Here is a 23483-nt window from a genome sequence, read left to right on the forward strand (position 1 = left end):
AGGGGTCAGTTCCTCACCATTGTCACTCAGACACAGCAGTCCGGAAATGAGCATTTTAATGCAGAAAACCATGATAATTTACAAATGAATCACTTTCTGGGCCAGAGCCAGGAAGGCCCCAGGAGCTGTGAGGGCAGAAAGGAGGTGGAGGCTGTTGAGTGTCCGGGCAACCAGCTGAGTCAGCACCTTTCTGATGGGATCCTGCCCAGGCTCTCCCACGCTGGACCCTGGGGGGCCCTGGCCCCCACCCCATCCTCTTGGCTCCCACTAGGCATTCCCAGATAGGAAGACCTTGGGTCAGCTTCAGGACATAAAGTAGAGCTGGAGACACATCCCTGGAAGGAGGGCCTGAGGGCCAGGGAGGGAACAAGGCAGGAGACTGCTGGTTCTGGTTTTGGCCACCTCACCCTTGGCCACGTCCCCTCTGACCAAGCCACAGCGCGAAGCAGAGCCAGGCTCTGGAGGTCCAGGGCCTCACCACTCCCTCTCCTGTCCCCTCAGCAGGGGGACAAAACAGAAGCACAGGAGAGCACGTTGGGGAGCATGTTTCCTCGGGGTGAGGTTTGATTGGATCTGGTTTGGGGAAGGTGAGGGGTCTCAGATGAGGTGGCTGCTGGGGAAGATGTCATGCTCAATTCTTGGCCCCCACCCGTCACCAAGATATGTACATCCATGTGTCAGAGTTGGTGTGATGCTGGTTTGGAGCTCAGCACCTCCCACGTGGGGCATGCAGGGGGAGACGGACTGGAGGCTCAGGGCACTGGAGGTAGAAAGGAGCCCTCCCCGCCTCCTTCCCCAGGCCAGGAAGGGGTAAACACACATATAAGGCAGCCCCAATTCCAGCAGGGCCTGAGGCTGGGAATGATGTGTTTCCCAGGGGTGGTTATGGTCCAGGACCTGGCTGCAGGCACTTCCTCCCAAGCCTGGTGGGGTGAAGGGGACCCCCAGAAGGGGGTCCTATCAGCCCCTCCAGACAGGAGAATGAGGTCTTCAGTGGCAACCACTGGGGGCTGGCGGCAGGGACAGAGCCTTCTCCCTGGACACCCACCTGTCCCCTCTCCCACCTTGTCCAAGGGTGTGGACCCCAGAGCGCAGAATTGAGCTCTGGGGAACAGGTCTGGCCAGACGGATGGGTAGGGGAGGGATGGGGTGGCTGGTCACTTTGGCATCTCCAAGGCTGACACTTGAGGCTTCACCTTGAAGTACTGGTTGAATCGGATCACTGCGTACCTGGGGGAAGACAGAAGGAAGCTGGGTGTGAGGAAGAAAGCCAGGTGGGCCCTGCTGGGGGTGCTCACATCATAAAGTTTCTCAGTGGCTCTAGGCCTATCTAAGTCTGAGCAGATCAACCCTAACCCAGACTGGTTAGTATTATTATTTCTTTTGCTTCTTTTTAAATGTTTAATATTTATTTGTTTTGAGACAGGGTCTGGCTCTGTCACCCAGGCTGGAGTGCAATGGCATGATCTTGGCTCACTGCAAACTCTGCCTCCCGGGCTCTGATGATCCTTCCACTTAGCCTCCAGAATAACTGGGATTACAGGTGCACGCCACCACACCTGGTTAATTTTTGTATTTTTTGTAGAGATGGGGTTTCACCATGTTGCCCAGGCTGATCTCGAACTCCTGAGCTCAAGCAATCTGCCCGCCATGGCCTCCCAAATTACTGGGAATACAGGCATGAGCCACTGCGCCCAGCCTATTTTTTTTTTTTTTTTTTATTGCAACTACATTTTTTTTTTCTTTTTAGATCAGACTAGAGAAACCCTTCCACAAACATGCTTGTTTGGAGTTTTGGTTTTACAGTTCTTATATACATATTGCTGTGCAAATGAATATCTACAACTTTTTCCTTCTGGACAACCGAAACCAGACCTATTAAGCGATACTCTCCATTGCTCCCTCTCCCCACCCCCTGGCAACAATTCTGGTTTCTATGGATTTGACCGCTTTAGTTATCTCTTATAGAACCATATTTGTCTTTTCATGACTGGCTTATTTAGCATAATGTCCTCAAGATTCATCCATGTTGTAGCAAGTGACACGATTTCCTTCGTTTTTAAGGCTGAGTAATATTCTATCGTATGTATAGACCGTATTTTATTCATTCATTCATCTGTTGGCAGACATCCGGGTTGCTTCCATCTCTTGGCTACTGTGCCAAGAATAATGTTGCTGTGAACATAGGTATATAAATATTTCTCTGAGAGTTTGCTTTCAATTATTTTGGCTACCCACCCAGAAATGCGATTGCTGGATCATACGGTTCTTATATTTTTATTTTTGAGGAACCACCCTACTGTTTTCCATAGTAGCTCACCATTTTACATTCCCACCAATGGTGCAGAAAGGTTTCAATTCCTGCACATCCTTACCAACAATTATTATCTTCTGTTTTTTAATAGCAGCCATCCTAATGGGTGTGAGGCGACATCTCACTATGCTTTTCATTTGCATTTCTCTAATAGTTGTGAACACTTTGAAACCAGGCTAGTGATTCCCTTTCAGCTGAAGGTGGGTGAGAAGGAGAAGGGCAAGGCCCTGGATCAGAATGGAGAAATGATTCCTGGCCCTTAGGGACATAGGAACGTCACAGGACAGGGACTCCCTGAATCATCAATACACAAGCAGCAGCTAGCTACAGTCCCTATATATCACTAGGAGCCACTGAAGGAGTAGCTGGGTCTGTCGCCCAACCAGAAGGCAGCATGGCAAACACTTAACCACTGCATGGCTTCAGCAAGTCACTTCTGCGCTCTGGACCTCTGTCCTCTCTGCTGTTAAAACGAGGTAGGATCTGCGATTGTTCAGACTGATTTTCAACGATTGCATCTACCACCAGGCTCCGTGGATAGGTGCGCTGGCAGCAGGGCAGGGAGTGGAGTAGGCAGCAGGATTTGGTGGGGACTAGCAGACCTCCTGTGAGGAACAGGGAGGATGTGACACTTCTCTTTTCAGAGTGGTACTTTCCTGGCATCCCCTGGGGATAGCGGCCCCACTGGAAATGAGCTAGAACGGGGGCAAGTCAGCAGAGCAAGGGAGCGGACTCTGGGCATTCTGCCTGGGCTGTACTTTGCCCACACCCTGGGCTCAACCAAGGCTCTCCCTTTTCTCCACGCCCCCCCATCACCCCCTGCACTCACCTGAGGAAATCAAAGTGGATGGTGGAGTACTGGTTCTGGATGAGGGCCCAGAGAGCCCAGAAGAAGTGAGACGCCTGGAAACAGACCAGAGAGGGTCAGCCTGGCAATCTCCCCATGCCTGTTTCCAACTCTACAGCGCTGGAGGGATGCAGTCATTGTGGAAGACACACAGCTAGGACCCTGGAAGAGATGTGATGGGGTCTCCCTAGCACAAGCTGGGGAAATTCTGGAGGCCAAGTCACTGCACAGCATTGGGAGCCTCCACTCCTTCTAGAGAAAGGGGGGGCAGAGCCAGTTCTACCAAGGCCCGAATGTTTACCAACCCTAAGGCAGGTAGTCAGTAGTGAGGAATTTTGGGGGGTTCCCACAACCTAAGCAGGACCCACATTCCACCTCTGGTCTCTTCCCTACCCAGGGAGATCTCTTGGAGTCTTCAAGGCCAAGGTATCCAGGCCGAGATGAACCCCTAAGCCAGAGCTTATGCCTAATGGCCAGTGGGGACTGGTGCTCTTCAGGAAGGTGCAGGGAAGGAAGAGTGATGGGCAGCAGTGCCCTGGCCACATGTCTGCTGGAAGATCCCTACACTAACCTCCTCCACGCCTTTTCCTCTCTTCTACTGGGAGGCTGGTTAGGTTGGAAAATGAACCTAGATATGGAAACAAGAATTCCCCAAGTCTGGGCATTTGCTAAGCATCAAACTGTGCTTTCCTTGTGGCTAGAGGTACCCACCAGGCCCAGGTCACCTCAGGCTCAAGAAGCCAGGGATTGGGTGGGAGGAGGGTGAGGATCAAAAAACTACCTGTCACACTATGCTTATTACCTGGGTGATGGAACAATCTGTACACCAAACCCCGGTGACAGGCAGGTTACCTATATAGCAAACCTGCATGTGGACCTCTGAATCTAAAATAAAATCAAGCCAGGGAGCTGTGGTTCCTGTCTACCCCTGAACAAACACTAGTGATGCCATCGCTTTCCCATGTGCGTCCCCCAACCCTTGTGGCTCTCCCATCCCATTCCCACCCCATCCCAGAGTCTTCCTCACTCAGGGGTTGGCTACAAAGTACCTCCCTCCACTTTATTTCCTTTCCATTCCTTAAAAGGGGCATAGATAAGCTAGCACATATGAATGATCACTAAAAAACTTAGCAAGAGGAAGGCTTGTTCTTAAGGTCTTAAAGTCTAAAGACTGAGGAGGAAGAACCTAATGTAGACTCAGTGAGGAAAACAGAATAGGGATTCTGAAATTACAGAAAAGTAAAGATTGTATTTAGCTCTCTTCTGTACTGTGAAATTCAAAGCAGCTGCCTTGTCTTCTTATGCACAGCTGACATTAATGAGGCTAGTTAGGAACCCCTGGGCACACACCAGTGGAGACTTGGCATGAACCAGCACCTTGGATAAGGGGCATTCAAAATTGAGAACTGACAGCACAGTCATTTGAGCAGGAAGAGCCTGTCGGGAAAAGTTTACTTAGAGTGCTGAGTCAGTGGAGGTAGTTACAAAGAAGGATTAGAGCTTGACATTCTCTATCTTCTCTAAAGGTTATGGTAGCTCACGCCTATAACCTTAGCTACTCGGAAGGCTGAGGTGGGAGGATCATTTGAGGCCAGGAATTAGAGACCAGCCTGGGCAACATAGCAATACCCTATCTCTACAATAAGTTCAAAGAAATTAGCCAGGCGTGGTGGCACACACCTGTAATCCTAGCTACTCAGGAGGCTGAGGTGGGAGGATCGCTTGAGCCTGGGAGTTTAAGGCAGCAGTGAGCTACGATTGTGTCACTGTGCTCCAGCCTGGATAACAGAGTGGGACCCTATCTCAAAAAAAGTATATATACATATATATATATACACACAATATATATGTATGTATGTATGCCGGGCGCAGTGGTTCACTCCTATAATCCCAACACTTTGGGAGGCAGAGGTGGGCTAATCACCTGAGGTCAGGAGTTCAAGACCAGCCTGGCCAACATTGTGAAACCCTGTCTCTACTAAAAATACAAAAAAACTAGCTGGGTGTGGTGGTACATGCCTGTAATCCCAGTTACTTGGGAGGCTGAGCGCAGGAGAATGGCTTGAACCTGAGAGGCAGAGGTTGCAGTGAGCCGAGATAGTGCCATTGCTCTCCAGCCTGGTCAACAAGAGTGAGACTCTGCCTCAAAAAAAAAAAAAAAAAAAAAAAGAGTATATATATGGATGAATTTAACTGCAACATGAAGGGCTGAGGTTAGACAGTAGAAAGAACTACTTATTCAAACAAGGGAATTGCTAACATAGGACGCTAGGATATTTCTTGGAAGTATTTCTCTAGAAAGGAGAGAGCCTAGACTTGGTGGGGCTTGGGGAGCAGGGAACAGGGCATCAAGTATTAAGGGCTGCCTAAGACAGCTCTTACCAGGCTTCACCTCTAGGGTGGGGTCAGGGGCTGGGGATGGGTGTCCCCAGGCTCTCACCTGACCTTGGGCTCTGGGTAGGAGGCTAGTTGGGTCACCAGTCCCTCCTGCTGATTCCTTTCCTGTGCCAGCCCTAGTCACAAGGCACTCACCAGGGCAAACTTGTTGACTTGCACGTAGAGCCTTTCCACCTCCCTGGGGGTCACGGCCATCCCCTTTTGTGCCTGCAGGTAGTAGCGCAGCCACTGCAGCTGGGTCTCCCGCGCCGGGTACAGGCAGTAATCCACCTCATTCACGCCTGATGGGGAGGCAGGCCAGACACAAGTTGCTTGGAGATGAGCCCACCTAGGGTCTCCTCAAGCTCGGTAGGTGTTCCCTTCTCCCCTCAAACTCCCATCTCCTTTGACCTGTGGGGCTGTGCCTAAAGAGGCGGCCCTGAGAAGGCAGCTTCTTTGAGTATGAAACTCAGCTAGTGTGGGGTCTACCCCATCCCAGCTAGGAGCACTGCTTCTGTGGGATTGAGGAAAGCAGAGAGAGAGAGGCAGACTGGTTAAGGGGCAAGACACTGTCTTGGGAGTGACGGGAACCCCTCAAGACAGCACCACTGTCTCTCCCAACCCCTGCACAAAAATGACCATGTGCAGGAGGCCCTCAGTGAAAAGCACTGGATCAGCATTACTAGCCCTAGGTCTTATGCTAACCTTGTTAGCCTTAGGGGGAACCCTTTCCTATCACTGGCCGAAATTTCTTCATTTATCAAATGAAGGGACTTCATGTAGGGATATCAAATATGGCTTCCTGGTGTTAAGAGGCTATTTAAAAACATCACCTGGAGAGCACCCCCACCCCAGTCCAGTTCCCTAGATGGCTCTGATGTGTAGCCAGGCTGGGAACCCATGGATCGGATGGCTCTGGTTCCTTCCAGCCCCGCCATAGCCCTCCAGCTGCCAGCCCAGTACCACCAGCTCATCCCGGGCATGGTGGAAGAAACCACAGCTTCAAAGCTGGTACAGAAAGAAGTGGTTTAAGACAGGAGGACCAGGACTGGGCCACCTTCTCCAGGGTTCCCTCCTTCCTCTTCTTCTTGTCCTTCTCAAGCTTCCTTTATATCCCTGGAGAAACATATGCAGTCTCCTGAGGCTCCAGGAGTGTGGCTAGAAAAGAATCTCCTGGAACAGATGTAGAAACGGAGGCCCAGAGAGGAGAAGAAATGTACCCAAGGTCATATGGTGGTTAGAGGCAGAGTGAGGGCTGGAACTCCATCTCCCAATGCCCAGAACTGTGTCTTCCTCACTCCTGCGCAGCCATGAGGCCCCTCTCCCCAGGTCGGGATCTCCCCAGCTCTCTCCCTTCCCCCAGGCTAGGTTCTTCCTCCTCCATTCTCAACTTGGGAGCAGGCTGCAATCTACCCCTTTGGAGAAATTCCAGTTGGACTTTGCTCTGTGCCGTGGGCGAGGAGGACTTAAAATGCTTAAGAATTATCCCTTGTGGAAAGGCCAGTGAGCCTGGCAGCCAAGAATTCCCAGACCCAGGGCCCTGCCAGTGCCAGCCTCTGCTCCATGCCACACCCCGAGGATCACCTGCTCTGCCCAGCTGAGGCTCCATCGCCCTGGGGGTTCCTAGGGGTACTCTCAGGTATAATCATTGCTCGACAGATTGATCACCTGGGGTTCCAGAAGGAACACAATTGGCCTGATGGGGCTGGACAGTGGCTCTCCAGTTGGCCTGGGCATGCCTCTCCTATCCTGAGCCACAGGGCCTCACCCCATCATGGGAACACCTCACCGTGCTAGTCTGGGGACAGCTCTCCAGCCCCAGTGTCCAGCTCTGTCCCATGTGAGTTGCCTCCTCGGTCCCATCTAATTAACCCTCAAGCTGGAAAATCCTGCCCTGCTTCCTCTACACAGATGGTTCCATTGTGCATACTATGCCTTTATAGAGCACCTGCCCACCCCTAGGAATCACCCCCCATCCTGCCTCTCCCATCCCCACTCCCGGAAAGCTTCCCAGTCTAATCACAGCAGCAAACGCCAATACAATGCCTAGTATGTGTCACACATATGTGTGTGTGTGTGTCTCATATCAACACTATGAGGTGGGTACTATCATCATCTCCATTTTATAGGGGCACAGAGAGGGTAAATAAACTGCCCAAGGGTCACACAGCCAATAAGCAGCAAAGCCAGAAACTGAACTTAGGGAGTCAAATTACATAGCACATACTTAGATTCTACTTAGATGATTCTCATCAGGCCACCAGGCAAACAGCTACTTGTAGCTTGTTCTGCTCCTTGTCTGCATGTAAGGCCCCCATGTACAATTGTACTGGGCATAAAGGAGCTTGGACAAAGGAGTGGAGGCTGAAGTCATCCTGTGCTGTGCTGGCCAAGCTGCAGCAATCGTCTAAGCTGTGTCGACCTGGAGGAAGGGGTCTTTTTCTAATTCATGTACCAAGCTGAGTATCTTCAGGATCCTACAGAGGTCACATTTTCCTAATTTGTACCAAAGTGCCATATGGGCTAGGAGAGGTCTGCTGTGTGTATGTGAGTCCTGCTTCCCCCAATGAGACTTGGAACTCTCTAAGAGCAGGCTGTGCCTTAACCCCTCAAGCTGTGATATTTTGGAGGACAAGAGCTATCTAGCCTCCACCCTCCCCATACCCTGGCCCTGGTCCCCACCCTAAAGAGGGTGCTTTGAACATTGGTCAAATCTAGTCCTGTATTGCCTAATGACAGGGATACCTTCTGAGAAATGCACCATCGGGTGATTTTGTGTGATCATCAGAGTGTACTTACACAAACCTAGATGGGACAGCCTACTACACACCTAGGCTGCATGGTATTGCTCCTGGGCTACAAACCTGTACAGCATGTTACTGTACTGAATACTGTAGGTAACTGTAACACAATGCTAAGTATTTATGTATCTAAACTTATCCAAACATAGAAAAGGTACAGTAAAAATATGGTACCTATGCGGGTGCCTCTAGTCCCAGCTACATGGGAGGCTGAGGCAGGAGATCGGTGTGAACCTGGGGGGCAGAGCTTGCAGTGAGCTGAGATCACGCCACTGCACTCCAGCCTTCAGCCTGGGCGACAGAGCAAGACTCCGTCTCAAAAAAAAAAAAAATGGTATCTATTACCGTAAATATACAGTAATCTCATAGGACCACCATCTATATGCGGTCCGTCATTGACTGAAACACCACTACAAAGCACATGACTGTAGTAATGCCCCTCTCACCTGCAAACTCGTTGAAATGGTTGCCAATGTCAAAAGCTTGGTAGTTGTAGCCAGCATATTCATAGTCAATGAACCGCACGTGACCTATGAAGTAGAGGAGAGTCGATGAGAGTTGGCCCAGGAGATCTGGCAACAGAGCCTGGTCAAGCTTCTGCAGACCTCTGGGATGCACCCACTGAGTGATGCCAGCCTCTGCAGCAACCCTGCCCAACCCCATCACTGCAGCAGTCTTCTAAGCTACTTCTTTCCATCCATCCATCCATCTGCCCTTCCTAGTTCCCAGTGTCCCTCTCACACAGCTGGATCTTCAGGCTCTCCTCATCTAAAGACAGCTGTCCTCAGCATGGCTAAGGATCAGGAATAAAGCTAAGTATTAATACCCCCTGGGGTGATGCTCTCATCAGCAACACCAGGAGGTGTTCGTTCTCTCTCTCTTTCTTTACAGACTTTTTTTGTTTGGTTTTGTCTTTTTGTTTTGAGACAGAGTCTCGCTCTGTCGCCCAGGCTAGAGTACGGTGGCTTGATCTCAGCTCACTCCAACCTGTGCCTCCCTGGTTCAAGCGATTCTTCTGCCTCAGCCTCCTGAGTAACTGGGATTACAGGTGCATGCCACGATGCCTGGCTAATTTTTGTATTTTTAGTAGAGACGGGGAGGGTTTCACCATGTTGGCCAGGCTGGTCTTGAACTCCTGACCTTGTGATCTCGACCTCCCAAAGTGCTGGGATTACAGGCATGAGCCACCGCGCCTGGCCAGACTTTTTTTTTTTTTTTTTTTTTAATAGGTTCTTGCTCTGTTGCCCAGGCTGGAGTATAGTGGCTCCATCATGGCTCACGGCAACCTCCGCCTCCCAGGCTCAAGTGATCCTCCTGCCTCAGCCTCCCAAGGAGCTAGGACTATAGGCATGTACCACCAAACCAGGAAAAGTTTTGTGTATTTTTTTTTGTAGAGACAGGGTCTCACCACACTGCCTGGGCTGGTCTTGAATTCCTGGGCTTAAGCAATTCACATGCCTTGGCCTCCCAAAGTGCTAGGATTATAGGCATGAGCCACTGTGCCTGGCCCTTGGCGCAGACTTTTCAAAGTAGGAATTTTTTATTTCCTTTCCCCCTTCCCTCCTACAAATTAACTTAAGACCTAAATCCAGGTCTCCTTTTGCTTGTCCAAGTGCCAGCCAGAGGAACAGATCCATGAAGCCAGCTAACCAACCAACCAAAGCCCTGCTACTGCCCCGGGGCCAGAAAAGCCATACCTTTGATGCTGTCATAGATGATATTCTTGCAGAGCAGATCATTGTGACAAAACACCACAGGGGACTCCAGCTGGGACAGATGCTCCTTCAGCCAGGCCAGCTCCTGTTCCAACACCTCTACCTTAGGGACATCTGCAGAAAGGCTGGGCAGTTGCAAAAAAAAGGTAGCCAGTGAAGGGAGGGCTGATAGACAGGCAGGTGCTTGGCCTCAAGAGCCCTGAGTTTGAGCCTCATCACTCCCTCTGTCTTACTGCAGGGGGGGCCTTGGAAAAAAGGCCAATCTCTTAGACCCTCACTTTTGTCATCTGTAAAATGGCACTGAGGTGTCCTGCCCTTCTGACTCCTCTGGTTACACTAGGAAGCTGATAAAGACATGGGCATAAAAGCATGAGGCAGGGCATAAAGTCACTGACTAAGGGCATCCCTGCTACTTTGTGAAATGGACAGGAGGGTAAGGAAAGAGACACAGGGAAAGGACAAGGCAGGTGAGAATGAGTGTCCAGACTCGGGGATTCCAGACTAAGAACAAGGAGCAGTGGGGAGAGATGCAAAACAGACCTGCTCTTGGGATGCTGGGAAAACTCCCCAGGAGGAAGTGCAGCTCCCTAAGTCGAGCTGAGTCCCACAAAGATCCTCCCCGGCAGGAAGAGTAGTGCCCTGGCAGGGAGCTGGAGCAACGGAGCTCTCTTGAGGACGCAGAGGTATATCCTGGTGTGCCCCCCTCTCACCCCAGCAGCTGACCATGTCACAGGTAGAAAGGACCAGAGAGACGGTCTGGTCTAACCTCTCATTTCACAAACAGACCATCGGCTCACATGAGAAAGCAAACCAAGAGCTTCTTTAGCTCACTCCTACACTGTCAAAGGAACATTAAAGCCTTCAATGAGAGCATGCTTGCTTTGTGGCTCCCCAGTGACTCGTCCCTTCTACTTTGAGTTATGAGTAAGTGTTCCCTTGTCCCAGACCCCTGCCAGACCATGCAAGTGCAACTTGGGGGCAATGAACAAAGATGCATGGGTCCACCTCTCCTCCTGCCCCACCCCCATCCCATGCACTCAGCAGCCATTTCTGCTGAAAGAAACACATGTTGAGGAATGAAGAAATCAGCCAATCAATCAAGTTATCAGAGGCCATGTGGAAGTCTGATGAGGGTCCACTGTGCCTGCATGCTCTGAACTTTGGTCCCCAGGAGGCACACAGGTCTGTGTACACTGAAAAGGCCAAACACCACAGTCCTTAAAAACCTAGAACCACCAATGGGCAGAGGGGAGGAGGCTGGGCTTTTATCTCCATTCCTGTGTCACCTGTTTGTGTTTCTCTGTCCAGGGTAGCAAGAGCACATAGAGGAGGACGGCCCTCTCTCACCTTCCCACAGGACAGACCGATCACTCCCTCACCCAGCCCAGGGACCAGAACATGAGGAAGCGTATTCAGCCACTGAGGCACTCCTCTGTCCCCTCCGGAGAAGGAAGAGAGCACAGGGTCCCTTTCAGGCTTTGAGAAGGTCAAAGCTCAAGAAGATCTGAGGTCATCTAGTCCAGCCCCATGGGGAAACTGAGGCTCAAGGGAGGAAAGAGACTTCCTCTCAGCCTCCAGATACCTCTTGTGCTGCTGGATCCTTTACTTCTTCATCTAGGGAAAGTAGTCCTCAACCCCTCCAAGGATCCAAATCGAATGGAGTCTCCTAATTGTGAGGGCTGTGCACTCTCTCTGATGGCCTGGGTGCCCCTCAGAGGCTCTGCAAAGGCCCCTCTGAGTCCAGGGAGTCTGCTGGGAGGGATGATATGGGGGAGGCCTCCCCCATGCTTCCTGGAGTTTATCTGTGCTGACAGGTCTGCGTAAGATGTGTTTCAGTCCTGGCTCTCCTTAAGAAGCTACCTTTTAAGATTCCTTTTATATTTTTTTCTTGGACTGAGACCATCAAAAGAGATTAGGAGGGTTCCTTTGGTTTGCTCAGGTCCTGGCCTGAAAAACATGGCTCTGACATCCAGGATGCCTGCTGCTCTATCCCTGACCTCAGTCTGAACCCCACCCTGCCCACCCCAAGGCCATGCAGATGGTTACTGTGGGAACAATCCTGGCCTTCTATCTCCCCGGGCCCTCCCTCACTGCTCTGCTTCCCTCCCTGAGCACTTGAAACATCGCCAGCTTCGCTACCTTCAGTCTGGCCACCACGGGGCTCTTTCAAGGCGTAATTGGCAGAAGAATAACCACCACCGCATCCCAGAAACACTGCCCAGGAAAAACTGCTCCTCCTGCTCCTCTGCCCCAGGGCCAGCAGGAAGGGGAGGAGGGGGCTGGAGGTCTCTGCAGGGAAGCCTTGGGGTTCCTCCTGATATCAGGACTGCTGCCTGGCCAGTCTCTACTCTGCTGTCAAGATCTGGACAGGCAAGAGTACTTTCTCCCCACAGGGCTCTTTCTAGGCATTTGAGCTTACTGGCTTATCCCTTTGCCCTCCCACCAACCAACCCACCGGTATCTCCTCGTGATGCCCGACCCAGTTATCCGCCCCACGTTCTCCCAGCCACTCTGGACACATCCGTGTCCGACAATGAGGCTACCGAATCTATTTCCACAAGTCTCCGACACATCCTATTCTCCATCCGCCACCTCAAGTTGCCCTAGGGCAATATTCCTCAATCCCTTGCCTCTATCACTTGCCTCAGAATCACCTGGGGTGCCTATCAAAATGTGGCTTCCTGGCAGGGCACAGTGGCTTAATCTCAGCACTTTAAGAGGCTGTGGCAGGTGGATCACTTGAGGCCAGGAGTTCAAGACCAGCCTGGCCAACATGGCGAAACCTTGTCTCTACTAAAAACACAAAAATTAGCAGGGCATGATGGCGGGCACCGGTAATCCCAGCTACTTGGGAGGCTGAGGCAGAAGAATCAGTTGAGCCTGGGAAACAGAGGTTGTGGTGAGCCGAGATCATCCCACTGCACTCCAGCCTGGGCGACAGAGCAAAAAAAAAAAAAAAAAAAAAAAAAAGCCGTTTCCTAGGGTGCAAATGCAAGACCTCTCAATCGATCTCCAAAGTTGGGCACTTCAGGGGAATCTTATGCTCAAAGTTTGGGAATCCTAGTCCTAGATCTTGTCCACTTAATTACATCACTCCCAACTGGTCTCCCTACCTCAAATCCACTCTCCCCCACCAATCTGTCTCTCATGATGCTAGAGGACTTTCTTCCTAAAGCCCAGTCCTGGTCAGGTTACTGGCCTGAATCTCTGACGCAAACATCTTCATGACTTCCCACTACTTGCTAAATTAAATCTTGGCTACTTAGCCTGACATTTAAGGCCCCTTACCACCTAGCTCCAACTCTGTAGTTCACCCCTGCCCCTAGACCCTTCCCAGGTCCTCCCAAAGATCTGCTCCAGCCAACCTCATCTACTCGTCACTCAGGAGCAAACCCTGCTCCAGCCATCTCCTCCAGTTGGAGTAGCCTCCCTGCTCATTTCTGCCATGCCAACTCTGCCAAGACAACTTTCCCTGGTTCTCCCACTCCCAGCATACCCAGCATACATTACACACCCTGCCTTATTTTGCAGCTGTGTATGGGCATGTCCTGTGTACCTAGATGGCTCTTAAGCTCTTTGAGGGCAGGGCCAGTGTCACATTCGTTTTTAAATTGTTTTAAATTCCAGTCAATCAATGTCTGTGAAATGAAGGATCGAATAATTCAGGGTTATTAGGCAATGCCTGGAGCTCCAGGTGCTTATCTCGTCTAAATGATTGCTCATCATTGTTCTGCTTTTGGGCACTCAGGCAGCTTAGAGCATGGATCATCCCCTAAAGAGGCTCAAAGAAGTTAAGCAACTTGGTTTGTCCAAGGTTCAAAGGTGTGACAAGAGCAAAGAGATTGGGCCAGCTCTTCTCCCAGGATTACTCCCTCCCAATAAGGTTACCCCCAAGGTCACACAGTGACAGCACAGTCAAAGGAAGCTGCAGTATCAAGGATTATGTCTGAGCACCAGAAGCCTGGCTCTAGTTGCTAAGCTGCCACTGATCAGCGACCTTGGGCAGGTCCCATCCCCTCCCTGGGCCTCGGCTTTCCATCTGTCAAATAAGAGCTGTGGGCTGAAGGGTTGGAAGTACCTGTTCTCTATGAACTGTTCTAGCCCTAAGGGAAAAGGAGGTCCTTGTCCCAGAAAGAATATTTGACATACAAGGTCTGAACATGGTCAAAGAGAGGGCAGGCCTGGGCCACCTTGGACAAATAGTCCCAAAGCAGTGCTAGATAAGCATGGCTGGGATGATGCAGATAAAGTCATGCATGCGTGTGACAGAGACATACTCAAAATGGGGATAGAGTTAATTATTATTGGAAGAGAGAAGACACACCCTTCACCTCAAACCTCTTCTGCACCCTACTCCCATGAACATTTGGAAGACGGGTGATGGCCAAGCCCAGCAGGGAGCGTGAAGGAAGCAGAGACTCACTACTGCCTTTTTTTTGGAGGAAGGAAGGCAAGACACCACGCTTTCCTCCAGGCCTCCATCCTTTCCTCGGCAGTCAGGGTGTGCTGGGGAGTCAGGTGTCTAAAGGCTCGGAGGACTCTCAGGTTGCTGGTCAGAGTGCTTAAGGGAAAACTCAGGGAACTCTGTCTTATCGGGGAAGGGCAATGTCAGGATGGGTGGACTATCTCCTTTCCTGTGAAGAGCAGTGAGGGAAGCAGCAAGCTGTCAGTCTGAGCAAGGTGGGGGCAGGGTCCCCTAAGGCACATGGGGACAAGAGGGGTCTTGGGAAGTAGCAGGAACCTTGATGTCTCCAAGGGCTTGTCAGCTGATGAGTTGAGTTCTTCTGACTGTTGCTAAGCTCAGTCCCACCTCATTCTGAGGGCCCTGCCCTGCTCATGGTTCAGAAGGCAGGGCAGGTGGAAAGAGCCCTGGGCTGGGAAACAGAAGCCCTGCCTTTCACAAGTCCCATAACACTGGGCCAAGCTCAGTCTCTGAGCTTCAGCATCCTCTAAGTAAAATGGGGAAATGTTGTCCCCAACCCTGGTCCCTGCCACAAGCACAGAGTGACGGAGAAATGAGCACATGGGTATAAAACTGCTCATCTAAGCTCCTTAGTCAGCGGGCCCAACTCTGCTTGGAGACAGAGGCTTAGCAACTAGGACTGAAGGGACTGCAGGAGAAACTCCCCAGCCTCCTCCCCGGGACCTGAGCCCTTAAACCTCCTAGCAGGGTGGGCTGGAGCCAAAAGGATGGGGAAGGGAGATCATATTAAGGCAGCCTTGGACCCTCCCAGATCTTTGTACCTGGGGTTGATCTCGTTCTTCACAAGCGTGAAATAATTGTACATCTTGTGCCAGAGGGTGGGCTTGGGCAGGCTGCCGTTGGCGTGGATAGTATGAATCTTTGCCATTTCTAAGGCGATTAACCTACAGCAGGGAACAGGAAGAGTAGAGCATCAGTGCTGGGACATTGCCTTCCCCACTCATCCCCTGCTGGCCAGATAGGGGCCCTCCAGGCCCACCAGGGCACTAGCCAGAAGGTCAAGGATGGGACGATTGCAAGTCCCTTAGGAGCACAGGTCCTGCAGAAGGAAGGTCTCAGCACAAGGGAGGAAAATGAATTAAGACCTTAGTCTGGCAGCTCCCTTTCCAGTGCCAGGCTGGGGCTGCCTCAGGGAGCAGAAGGGCAGAGCAGTGGGGCTGTTGGTCACAGGTCAGTGGCCTTGTTCTACCCCAGTGTACCCATAGCAACTCCTGAGAACAGACGGGCACCTGGGGATGGGGGCGGGGTGGGCCGGGCCCTCCTCTCCCCAGACTCTGATCCATCCTCTCAGGGGACGTGAACATAGGTCACTTTGCACCAAGAGATCAGGGGGTAGTGATGCCAGGCAGGGAAGAAATGCCCGCCTCTTATCAGCCTGGCCAAGGTGGGGAGGGAAACAGGCTGGACCAGGGCAGCCCCTTCCTCTGCTATAGGGAGTTGATGCTGGCGGCTGGGTGCCAAGGACGCAAAACAAGCCAGCGTTCTATTTTCAAGTTCTCCTGTGGACATTATCCAAGGTCTCAGGAGAGGAGTGGTGGTAGGGAAGGTTGCTGGGAGAAGGTGGGGGTGAGTGGAAGACTGACCGGTCAGAGAAGGAGGGCCTTGATAAAGACCCCATCGCCTGAGGCCCTGTGTCTCAGCTAGGCCCTCCCAGTCCTCTGCCAGTCTTCCCTTCTGCTGTCCCACCCCCCAACCGTCTGCTAAGACTCCAACATTCAGCTTCCTTCCAACATACAGCCTCTGCCTGTTGCTCGAATAACAATCACTGGGAAAGACAACAAAGGCATTGGCTGTTTGAAACCTTGTTACCAAGCTGTTCCAGGGACATTCTCTCTCTTGCAAGGCCCCGGGAAGAGGCAGGCCATACCCTATTGGGATAACAGAGCAGTTTTGGGGTTCCTCTGGAAGCCCCCAAGACTCCCACCTCCTAAAGGGTGGGAGACAAGGGGTGTGGCAGCAACCTTGTGGGTGAGAGAGGAAGGCTGTGCTTTCTTTCAAAGGCCAGAGGCCCTGGGGCAGAAGGGAGCCCGCCAGGGTTTGGGCAAGGCAGGGAAAGAGACCTGAGACTCAGGCCTTCCCTTCCCAAAGGAAGATTCGGAACAGAGCATGAACAGAGCGTTTTCTTGAATATCAATAGGTCCGTTGTCTGGAATAGCAATGAAAGTAACCTCAACACTCAGCATTTTCATGCTACAAAGCCTCAGCAGGCCGAGGTTGGGGGTGGGGTTCAAGGGAACATGTAGAGGGTGGCTCCTGGAGGCCTCCCCCACAGACATTCACCTTCACCCAGAGGGATGATGGTCTATCCTGGGAAAACTATCAAGGAAGGGCCTACCTCCTACACCTATCCCAATTTTGGGCTCTACCCCAGGTGCCACGTTCTTCTTATGGAACCTAAATCCACCTTCAATCTTCTTGACAATGGTAATTGTTTGCGTGAGAGGATGAGTGACAGCATCGGATACACGGAGGTAGAGGGATCCTGGGAGTGGTGACGACCTGTTAATATCTGAGCTTATATGCACCAGACTGAGGGAGAGCTGGGGGGAGTGCAGTGGCAGAAGTCAGGACAGGGTCCCTTGTACCCTACTCTGACTTCACATCTCTAGTCTGGGTCCTATTGGAACTGTTCAGCTGGAGCCTGCAAACACCCCTGCATAGGTTTGTATGCCTGTCACACTCTCAAGACATACATACACACACACACACACACACACACACAGAGCTACAATATACAACTCAAATATCCCGCCTGACCAGCCGCTTATGAGCATGGAGGTGGAAGAGCTCTCAGATCCTCTTCTTCTAAGTCCCTGCAGAAGGCGTGCACAAACAGAGCCAGGTGCATTTGGGGTTAAGTGGGTGGCAGGTGAGGAAGCAAAGAAGCTTCTTGCTCTACACCCAGGTGGGCTTGCTTCCCCTCAGTATGCAAGGCCTCCTTCCCCTTGGATTAGCCTGGGCAGATGCCAAGGCTCCTAGGCAGACCCCCGTGCCACTGTCCCAGTGTCAGGAGTAAACCCCAGCCTGCCTCGGGCCTCACTCAAGCCTCGGTGCCCTCCATGTGGCTCATGGCATTGGAGGGAGGCAGGAGGACACTCCTTGCCATCCTTATTTTGGCACAGAGGAGAGGGAGATGCTAGGGGTCCTTCTTTGGTCCTCCCCCTTTCCAGTCTCCACAGCATTCCCAGGGCTTGAAGGAAAAGTCCAGTTCCTGGGCCCTACACATCCAAGCATTTACTGGGAGGGGCTCCCCAGGAGCCACAGATTCTTGTGAGCCTTTGAAAGGAGGCCTTGACAGTTCCCCAAACCTGGGTTCCCACTTCGTCAGGGAACCCGGAAGGAGCTCAGACTGGCAGAAGAGATAGCATCTCCCTGGGCAGGTAAAACCATGCGTACCCTGGATAGGGCCCATTTTCCTTGACAAACAGAGACAGAGGTAGAAAACCCTGAGTGCCCTGGGGATCTGGCTCACATTTCGTTTCTAAGGCTCTGAGATGTTTCCAGGTCAGACTTGGAGTGGGCAGAGATTTGAGGCATGGTGCCAGGAAGCAGATCTCTACCGCACTTAGGGAACCAGGTCCTCTGCTCCCATGTTCATCACAATTCTTCCTTTCCTCCCCCAGAACTCATCCTTCTAGCAGGCACCACTTCAAATCTGTAGAAAGCAGCAGCCCCTCTCTGCAGAGCGATGCATATAAACATGCATTTTTTCATGCAATTTCAGGGAACTCACAGCTCTTACAGCTCTCTACCATGGACCCCGCATGCCAAGGATTTCCAAGCCCGAGGCCTGAAGAATAGTAGAGACAGAGGCCCTGGCACCCTCCTCACCTGAAAAGCCGGGGCTCACGGATGTGCTCAGGCCCCAGGGCCACACCCTGCATGTACTCATAGCACAGCCCATTCTGGAAGGTGCAGTAGAGTCTGGGGGCACAGCCGTGTGCTCGCAGCAGCTGGAAGTTTCTGACCTCATTCTCCCGGTCCACCAGCAGCTCCGTCCGCTCCCCATACACCCGGACCAGCACGCAGTCCTGCATGTCCTCCTCCACGTAGCAGGCCACCAGCTTGTTGGTGATGCCATCCGTGAAGCGCTAGCATGGGGAGAGGACAGTGCGTGGGTGGGTAGGTGGGGCAGGATCTCTCTGGTCTCTCCCCTGGACTCGGTAGCTCCAGCAGGAGGTGCTCGTTTGAATGCTGAGCACAGCCACCCCAAGCCCCCCCGTGCTTTAGCCCAGTCACTCATGCTCCACTCTGTCCCCAACCTTGGGGGTCTCCAGTCTCTATGAGTTCAAGAAAAAAAATGGTAGTGGGTTCAGCTCCCACACACTCCTGGGTCTGCCTCTAGTGAATGGGATTTGGCAGTGGAGAAATTTCCACACTACTTGGGAGGTAGAAGCCCCCTCCTACTTCTTACCCTCCATCCCAGTATGGAAAGAAACGACAGGGACCAGAATGTGGCAGGGGAGGGCTGGGAGTTGCCCAGAACACTATGTCCTGACCAGCTGCCTCTCACCTTGTGCCAGGCAGTGGGCTCTGCTCTACCCCTTGCCCCATCCAGTGGTGGAGGTACAAGGAGGGTACTGAGGTTGGCACCCATCCCAGGACTTTAGTGGCCAGAGGTCCTTACCGGAAGAGACAGGAGACAACTGGGCTGCGAGCAAGGTTCTCTGCGCAGCAGGGTGATAAGGAGAAAGGAACCATAGAATTTGTAGAGCACAATGTAACAGAGCTGGGAGGGCCTTAGAGGTCATCTGAACCAATTCTAGGTAGGGAAACTGAGGCAGGAGAGGGGAGGGACTGGCAGATGGCACGTTAGGTCAGTGCTGGAATTAACCTCAGGCCTGCTTGATGTCTTGACAGTCTTATACCAAACTGGGCCTTTCCTTTTGAAAACGCTACTCCCTCCCCCAGGGCGGGTTCTGTCAGCCTCCACACTTGGTTTAGAACCTCCCCACAACTTTGCCCCCACCCCACCCCAGAATGCCCATCTGCATGGAGCCGCTACCATTCCAGCAAAAGCTACAAGCGCCCCACTCGGCACCTTCCTCCACAGGCAGCCCACAGCGGGGCTGGAGGTAGTCGGCTGGGGAGTTAGCCTAAGGCTCAGTAAGTGGCTCTGCTCACAGGTATGTCCCGGGACCTGTGTCCAGCTGGGGCTGGGGAAGATGGCCTGTGTGGGGGTGCTGAGCCTGAGCCTGAGCCTGAGCCTGCAGCGATGGTGAGGAGCTGAGTGCTAGCTGGAATTCCACAGGGTGGCTCCTGGGAAACACAGGGGTAGCTCAGAGCCTGGAGGATTTGCTCCCACCGTGGGGTGGAGAAGGGGCAGCAGTGCACGGGGTATAGCTGTGGGGGGGTCTCTTAAAAGTTCCCGCTTCCTCAGGTTTCAGAGCTGGCTGGGTACGCGCTTCTGGGCAGTGAGGGGCACCAGCACGCAGCGACGGGGGTGCGGCCCGCACACCCAGCATGCCGACAGTGGGCAGGTGGCCACCCGGCGTGCCTAAGAGCCCCAGGAGGAGGGGGGCGTGTGCAGGGCCGAGGGAGGTGTGAGCCTAGTTTTGCTTAGGGACGAAATAAATCCGTACACAACCACGTTCCAAACCTTTCTTGCGCAGCAGCCGCTCACCCCTGGGACCAACACCCGGAAGGATGCGAGGACGGGGTCCCCGCATCCCCCTGGCAGCCCTGGCAGGACCCCATCCTCGGCCCCGCGCCCACTCCGCTACCTTGGTCCGAACTTGCTCGGGTTTCCAATGCGGCCGCAGCTCCTGAATGAGGCGCAGGGCCCCGGGAAGGATGTCGTCCGGGTCCACGGAAATGCCGAAGTACGCGACGGCGGCGGCCCTCGGGGGGCCCGGCGGCTCCCGGCAGCCGGCGCTGGCCGCCGCCTTCTCCTCCATGCCCCATGAGCACTGCGGGCAAGGCGTGTGCCTCCTCAGGTGAAAGGACGCTCGCGGCTGAGGGGCCGAAGGGGGCACAGCCATTCCCAGCAGCCCCACCCCCTCGGAGCCGCGGCGGACGCTAGCCCCGGCGGGGGGGCCCGGCGAGGGAGTGGGAGTGGTAGAGGAGGGGCCAGGGGAAGTCCATGACTCAGGCGCGAGCTGCCCGCTTCGATCGCCGGCTCGCGGCCCGCCGCCCACCGCCGACCCCGGAGCGCTGCGGCCCGCCGCGATTGTGACATCACGGGCGGCAGCCCGCGGGAACGCCCCCGGCCCGCCCCCGCCCCGGCCCGAGGGCCGCTGGGGAGCGCAGCCAGCCACCGCCGGCAGCTGCGGCCGCCGCTACCTGGAGCGCTGGATGGGGGCGACGCCCCCCTGGGGGCCGGTGACGCCGGGGGTGGGGCCTCTGCTGGCTCCGCCCCGCTCGGGTCCCCGCCGGGGCTGGCTTCCCGGCCTCCGAGGCCGCGACACTCCAGCTCTCTCCCGGTAGCCTAGGGCGGAGGCGGGGGAGGGCTTGTCCCGCGCCCCCATCTCATCCTGGAATAGAGAGATCCGCTGCTCCCACGACGTCAACTTGGCTCGCCCCTCTGTGCCCCTGCTCTCTGTCTCTCAGTCCCCGGACCCCGGGAAATGGCTCTGCAGGGGCGGCCCCTGCTACATCTCAAAGGTCCTTCCCTGCAGAGAGCCTCCACCCACCACCCAGGCAACCTCCCATCCCCGACAGAAACACAGCCCTTGGAGAGGGAACATTGGGTGATAGCGTTGGGGTGAGAGTGTGCCAGTCCAGCAGACTGCGCTGTCCCCTGGCAGGCCACTGAACAGCCAGGGCGTTGGAGTGTTTGGGCATTTCCTGGGCAGGAATTGGGGCAAGGCTGAGTTAAAGCCTCCGTCCCATCCAGAGCATGTGAATGGGGCCAGGTAGTAGGCAAGTGGGTGTCCCCGAGCCCAGTGCTTTGCTGGGCATTTGGGGTGTGAAGTGGACAGACCCTGCGTGTGTCCTGGGGAGGAGAGCTAAAGGCCTGGCACAGCTGCAGGGCCAAAGCAGGGCGTGGTGATGGCTGGGGGTTGAGAAGTAGGGGGAAGGGGTGACAAGGTGTCCCAGGGCAGAGTTGCTGCAGGGAGGAGACATGGAGAGAGGCGAGGCCGGCTCAGGGGCAAGTCCCTCTACTAGCCAGATTCTCCTTTGGTCATTCTCTTCCAACTCCTGAGCAGGGCTCTGTTGGCTGCCAGCCCTGTTTGCTGTAGTGAGGCCTCAGGGATCTCAGTAGTCACTGTCTCTCACTGCCCCACCCAGAAAAGCACCTTCAGAGAATGGGCCCTTTCCTATTTTCCCAGTTATCCCTTTGGCCTATCCCAGAACCTGTTGACTACGAGGCTCCTATGCTTATTGCTGTCCAGAATCCAGCTGTGCCTAGCAGAACTTCTGCAGTGATGAAAATGTTCTATATCTGCTGTCCAATGCAGTGACCACTAGCCATGTTGATTTTATTCAATTTTTTTTCTTTTGAGACGGGATTTCGCTCATGTTGCCCAGGCTGCTGGAGTGCAATGGTGCGATCTCTGCTCACCACAACCTCCGCCTCCCGGGTTCAAGCGATTCTCCTGCCTCAGCCTCTCGAGTAGCTGGGATTACAGGCATGTGCCACAATGCCTGGCTAATTTTATATTTTTAATAGAGATGGGGGTTTCTCCATGTTGGTCAGGTTGGTCTTGAACTCCTGACCTCAGGTAATCCACCCTCCTCAGCCTCCCAAAGTGCTGGGATTATAGGTGTGAGCCACCGCGCCCTGCCGATTTTATTCAATTTTAATTACTTTTAATTTTAGTGTAAATAGCCACATGTGCCTACCATATTGGACAGTGAAGGAGATAATGGGAGTCATGCCTGCCTTCTTAAGTTCGTGGAGCTCCAGGATGGAGCTGGAAAAGACAATGGCCTCCAACACTTCCTTTGCAGTCAGGAAGTACAGCTGCGCAGGACAAGGGAACATGGAGAATAAGTGGGAGTCCAGGGTCCTGAAGCCTAGGCTCTGGCACTTGGCACTGCTCAGGGATTCTTGCAGATGGCTCCTAGAGGTACTGAGGGCCTGGTTGAGCCATTCAGTGCCTCACGACTTTCTGTCAAAAGAGAGGTGAGCAACTATGGTGAAGAGTGATGACTTCAGTGGCTCCAGGTGCATGCTGATTTCTCATTCCCCAAGTTACACAGGCCCTGAAGACAGCCCAAGGAGTGAGAATGGGAGAAGAGACTGCAGTCTGAGGAGTCCCTGGTGGATGGGATGGAGGATAGCAGTGTGTGTGCACCTGTGTGCTTGTGCATGTGGCCCCGTACCAGCGTGCATGAAGCACTGTACGTATGACAGTACCAACTGCTTATGATGAGGCGGAAAGCCTCCAGGACCCAAGTCAGACAGGCTGGGTTCCGGTCTTGATTCTTCACTATCTTTCAGCATTCTTCACTACTTGATTCTTAACCAAGTAATCTTGGGCGAGGCCTTCCATTCTCTGGGCCTCAGTTTCCCCACCTGTAAAGTGGAAGTATTGCCTGGATCTCTGGTGTTCTATGATTTTAGGTGGTAGTGCCTTAGAATGCCTGTGTAAATGGCTACATGGGGCAGGGCGGGGGCATCTGCAGTGGATAAGGAGAGCTGAGGGGAGTTTTGCAGGGACAAGAGACAGGGCTGACATGCTCAGCAGAGCAGTCTGAACTCAGAGCTGGCTTCTGTGAGCTGGGTGAACTTTCTGACCCGCAGTCTACTGCCACAGCATTGGCCTTGGTCCCTGAGGGACTAGAGGGAGCTTGGTTCCGGCTCTCTTCAGACTTCCCACCCGAGGTTGTGTAAATAGCTCTACCTGAGTCCTGTTGATGGCCGATGGATGGCACAATCCCTGCATGCAAGAACCTGTGTGTGAGGCGAATGTGTAGCTTGTCCGTGTCACATTCCTGTCCACACATGATCATGCAGCCCCTCCTTCTGTTCTAAACCCTAGTGAACCCGGATGCGACAGGC

At 53.4% G+C, this 23483-nt stretch overlaps 1 protein-coding gene and 1 long non-coding RNA gene across 14 annotated transcripts; one reads left to right on the plus strand and one right to left on the minus strand.

Annotated features, from left to right (window-relative positions):
- Window positions 1-39: 39 nt before the first annotated feature.
- Window positions 40-20665, minus strand: LOC105478698 (ethanolamine kinase 2). 12 transcript variants are annotated; one of them, XM_071078629.1, is made up of 9 exons: window positions 20260-20665; window positions 18368-18627; window positions 15298-15420; window positions 10036-10178; window positions 8785-8868; window positions 5694-5839; window positions 3144-3217; window positions 1049-1230; window positions 40-125 (listed from the first exon to the last, which is right to left on the minus strand). In XM_071078629.1, the coding sequence occupies exons 1-8, from the start codon at window positions 20515-20517 to the stop codon at window positions 1158-1160; spliced, it is 1161 nt and encodes a 386-aa protein (XP_070934730.1). In that variant the 5' UTR covers window positions 20518-20665; the 3' UTR covers window positions 40-125; window positions 1049-1157. The 12 variants fall into 12 exon arrangements, with proteins under 12 accessions (XP_070934730.1, XP_070934711.1, XP_070934707.1 ...); XM_071078635.1 differs by lacking the exon at window positions 40-125 and adding an exon at window positions 216-348; XM_071078610.1 differs by lacking the exon at window positions 3144-3217.
- On the plus strand, window positions 10108-11570 carry LOC105484783 (uncharacterized). Of its 2 annotated transcripts, none has more exons than XR_011612923.1 (3): window positions 10108-10199; window positions 10838-10977; window positions 11362-11570. It is a non-coding gene; the product is annotated as an uncharacterized lncRNA (long non-coding RNA). The 2 variants fall into 2 exon arrangements; XR_011612924.1 differs by lacking the exon at window positions 10108-10199 and adding an exon at window positions 10611-10736.
- Window positions 20666-23483: the final 2818 nt, after the last annotated feature.

This window comes from Macaca nemestrina, chromosome 1 (assembly GCF_043159975.1).
Source record: "Macaca nemestrina isolate mMacNem1 chromosome 1, mMacNem.hap1, whole genome shotgun sequence".
In the NCBI taxonomy this organism is placed as follows: domain Eukaryota; kingdom Metazoa; phylum Chordata; class Mammalia; order Primates; family Cercopithecidae; genus Macaca; species Macaca nemestrina.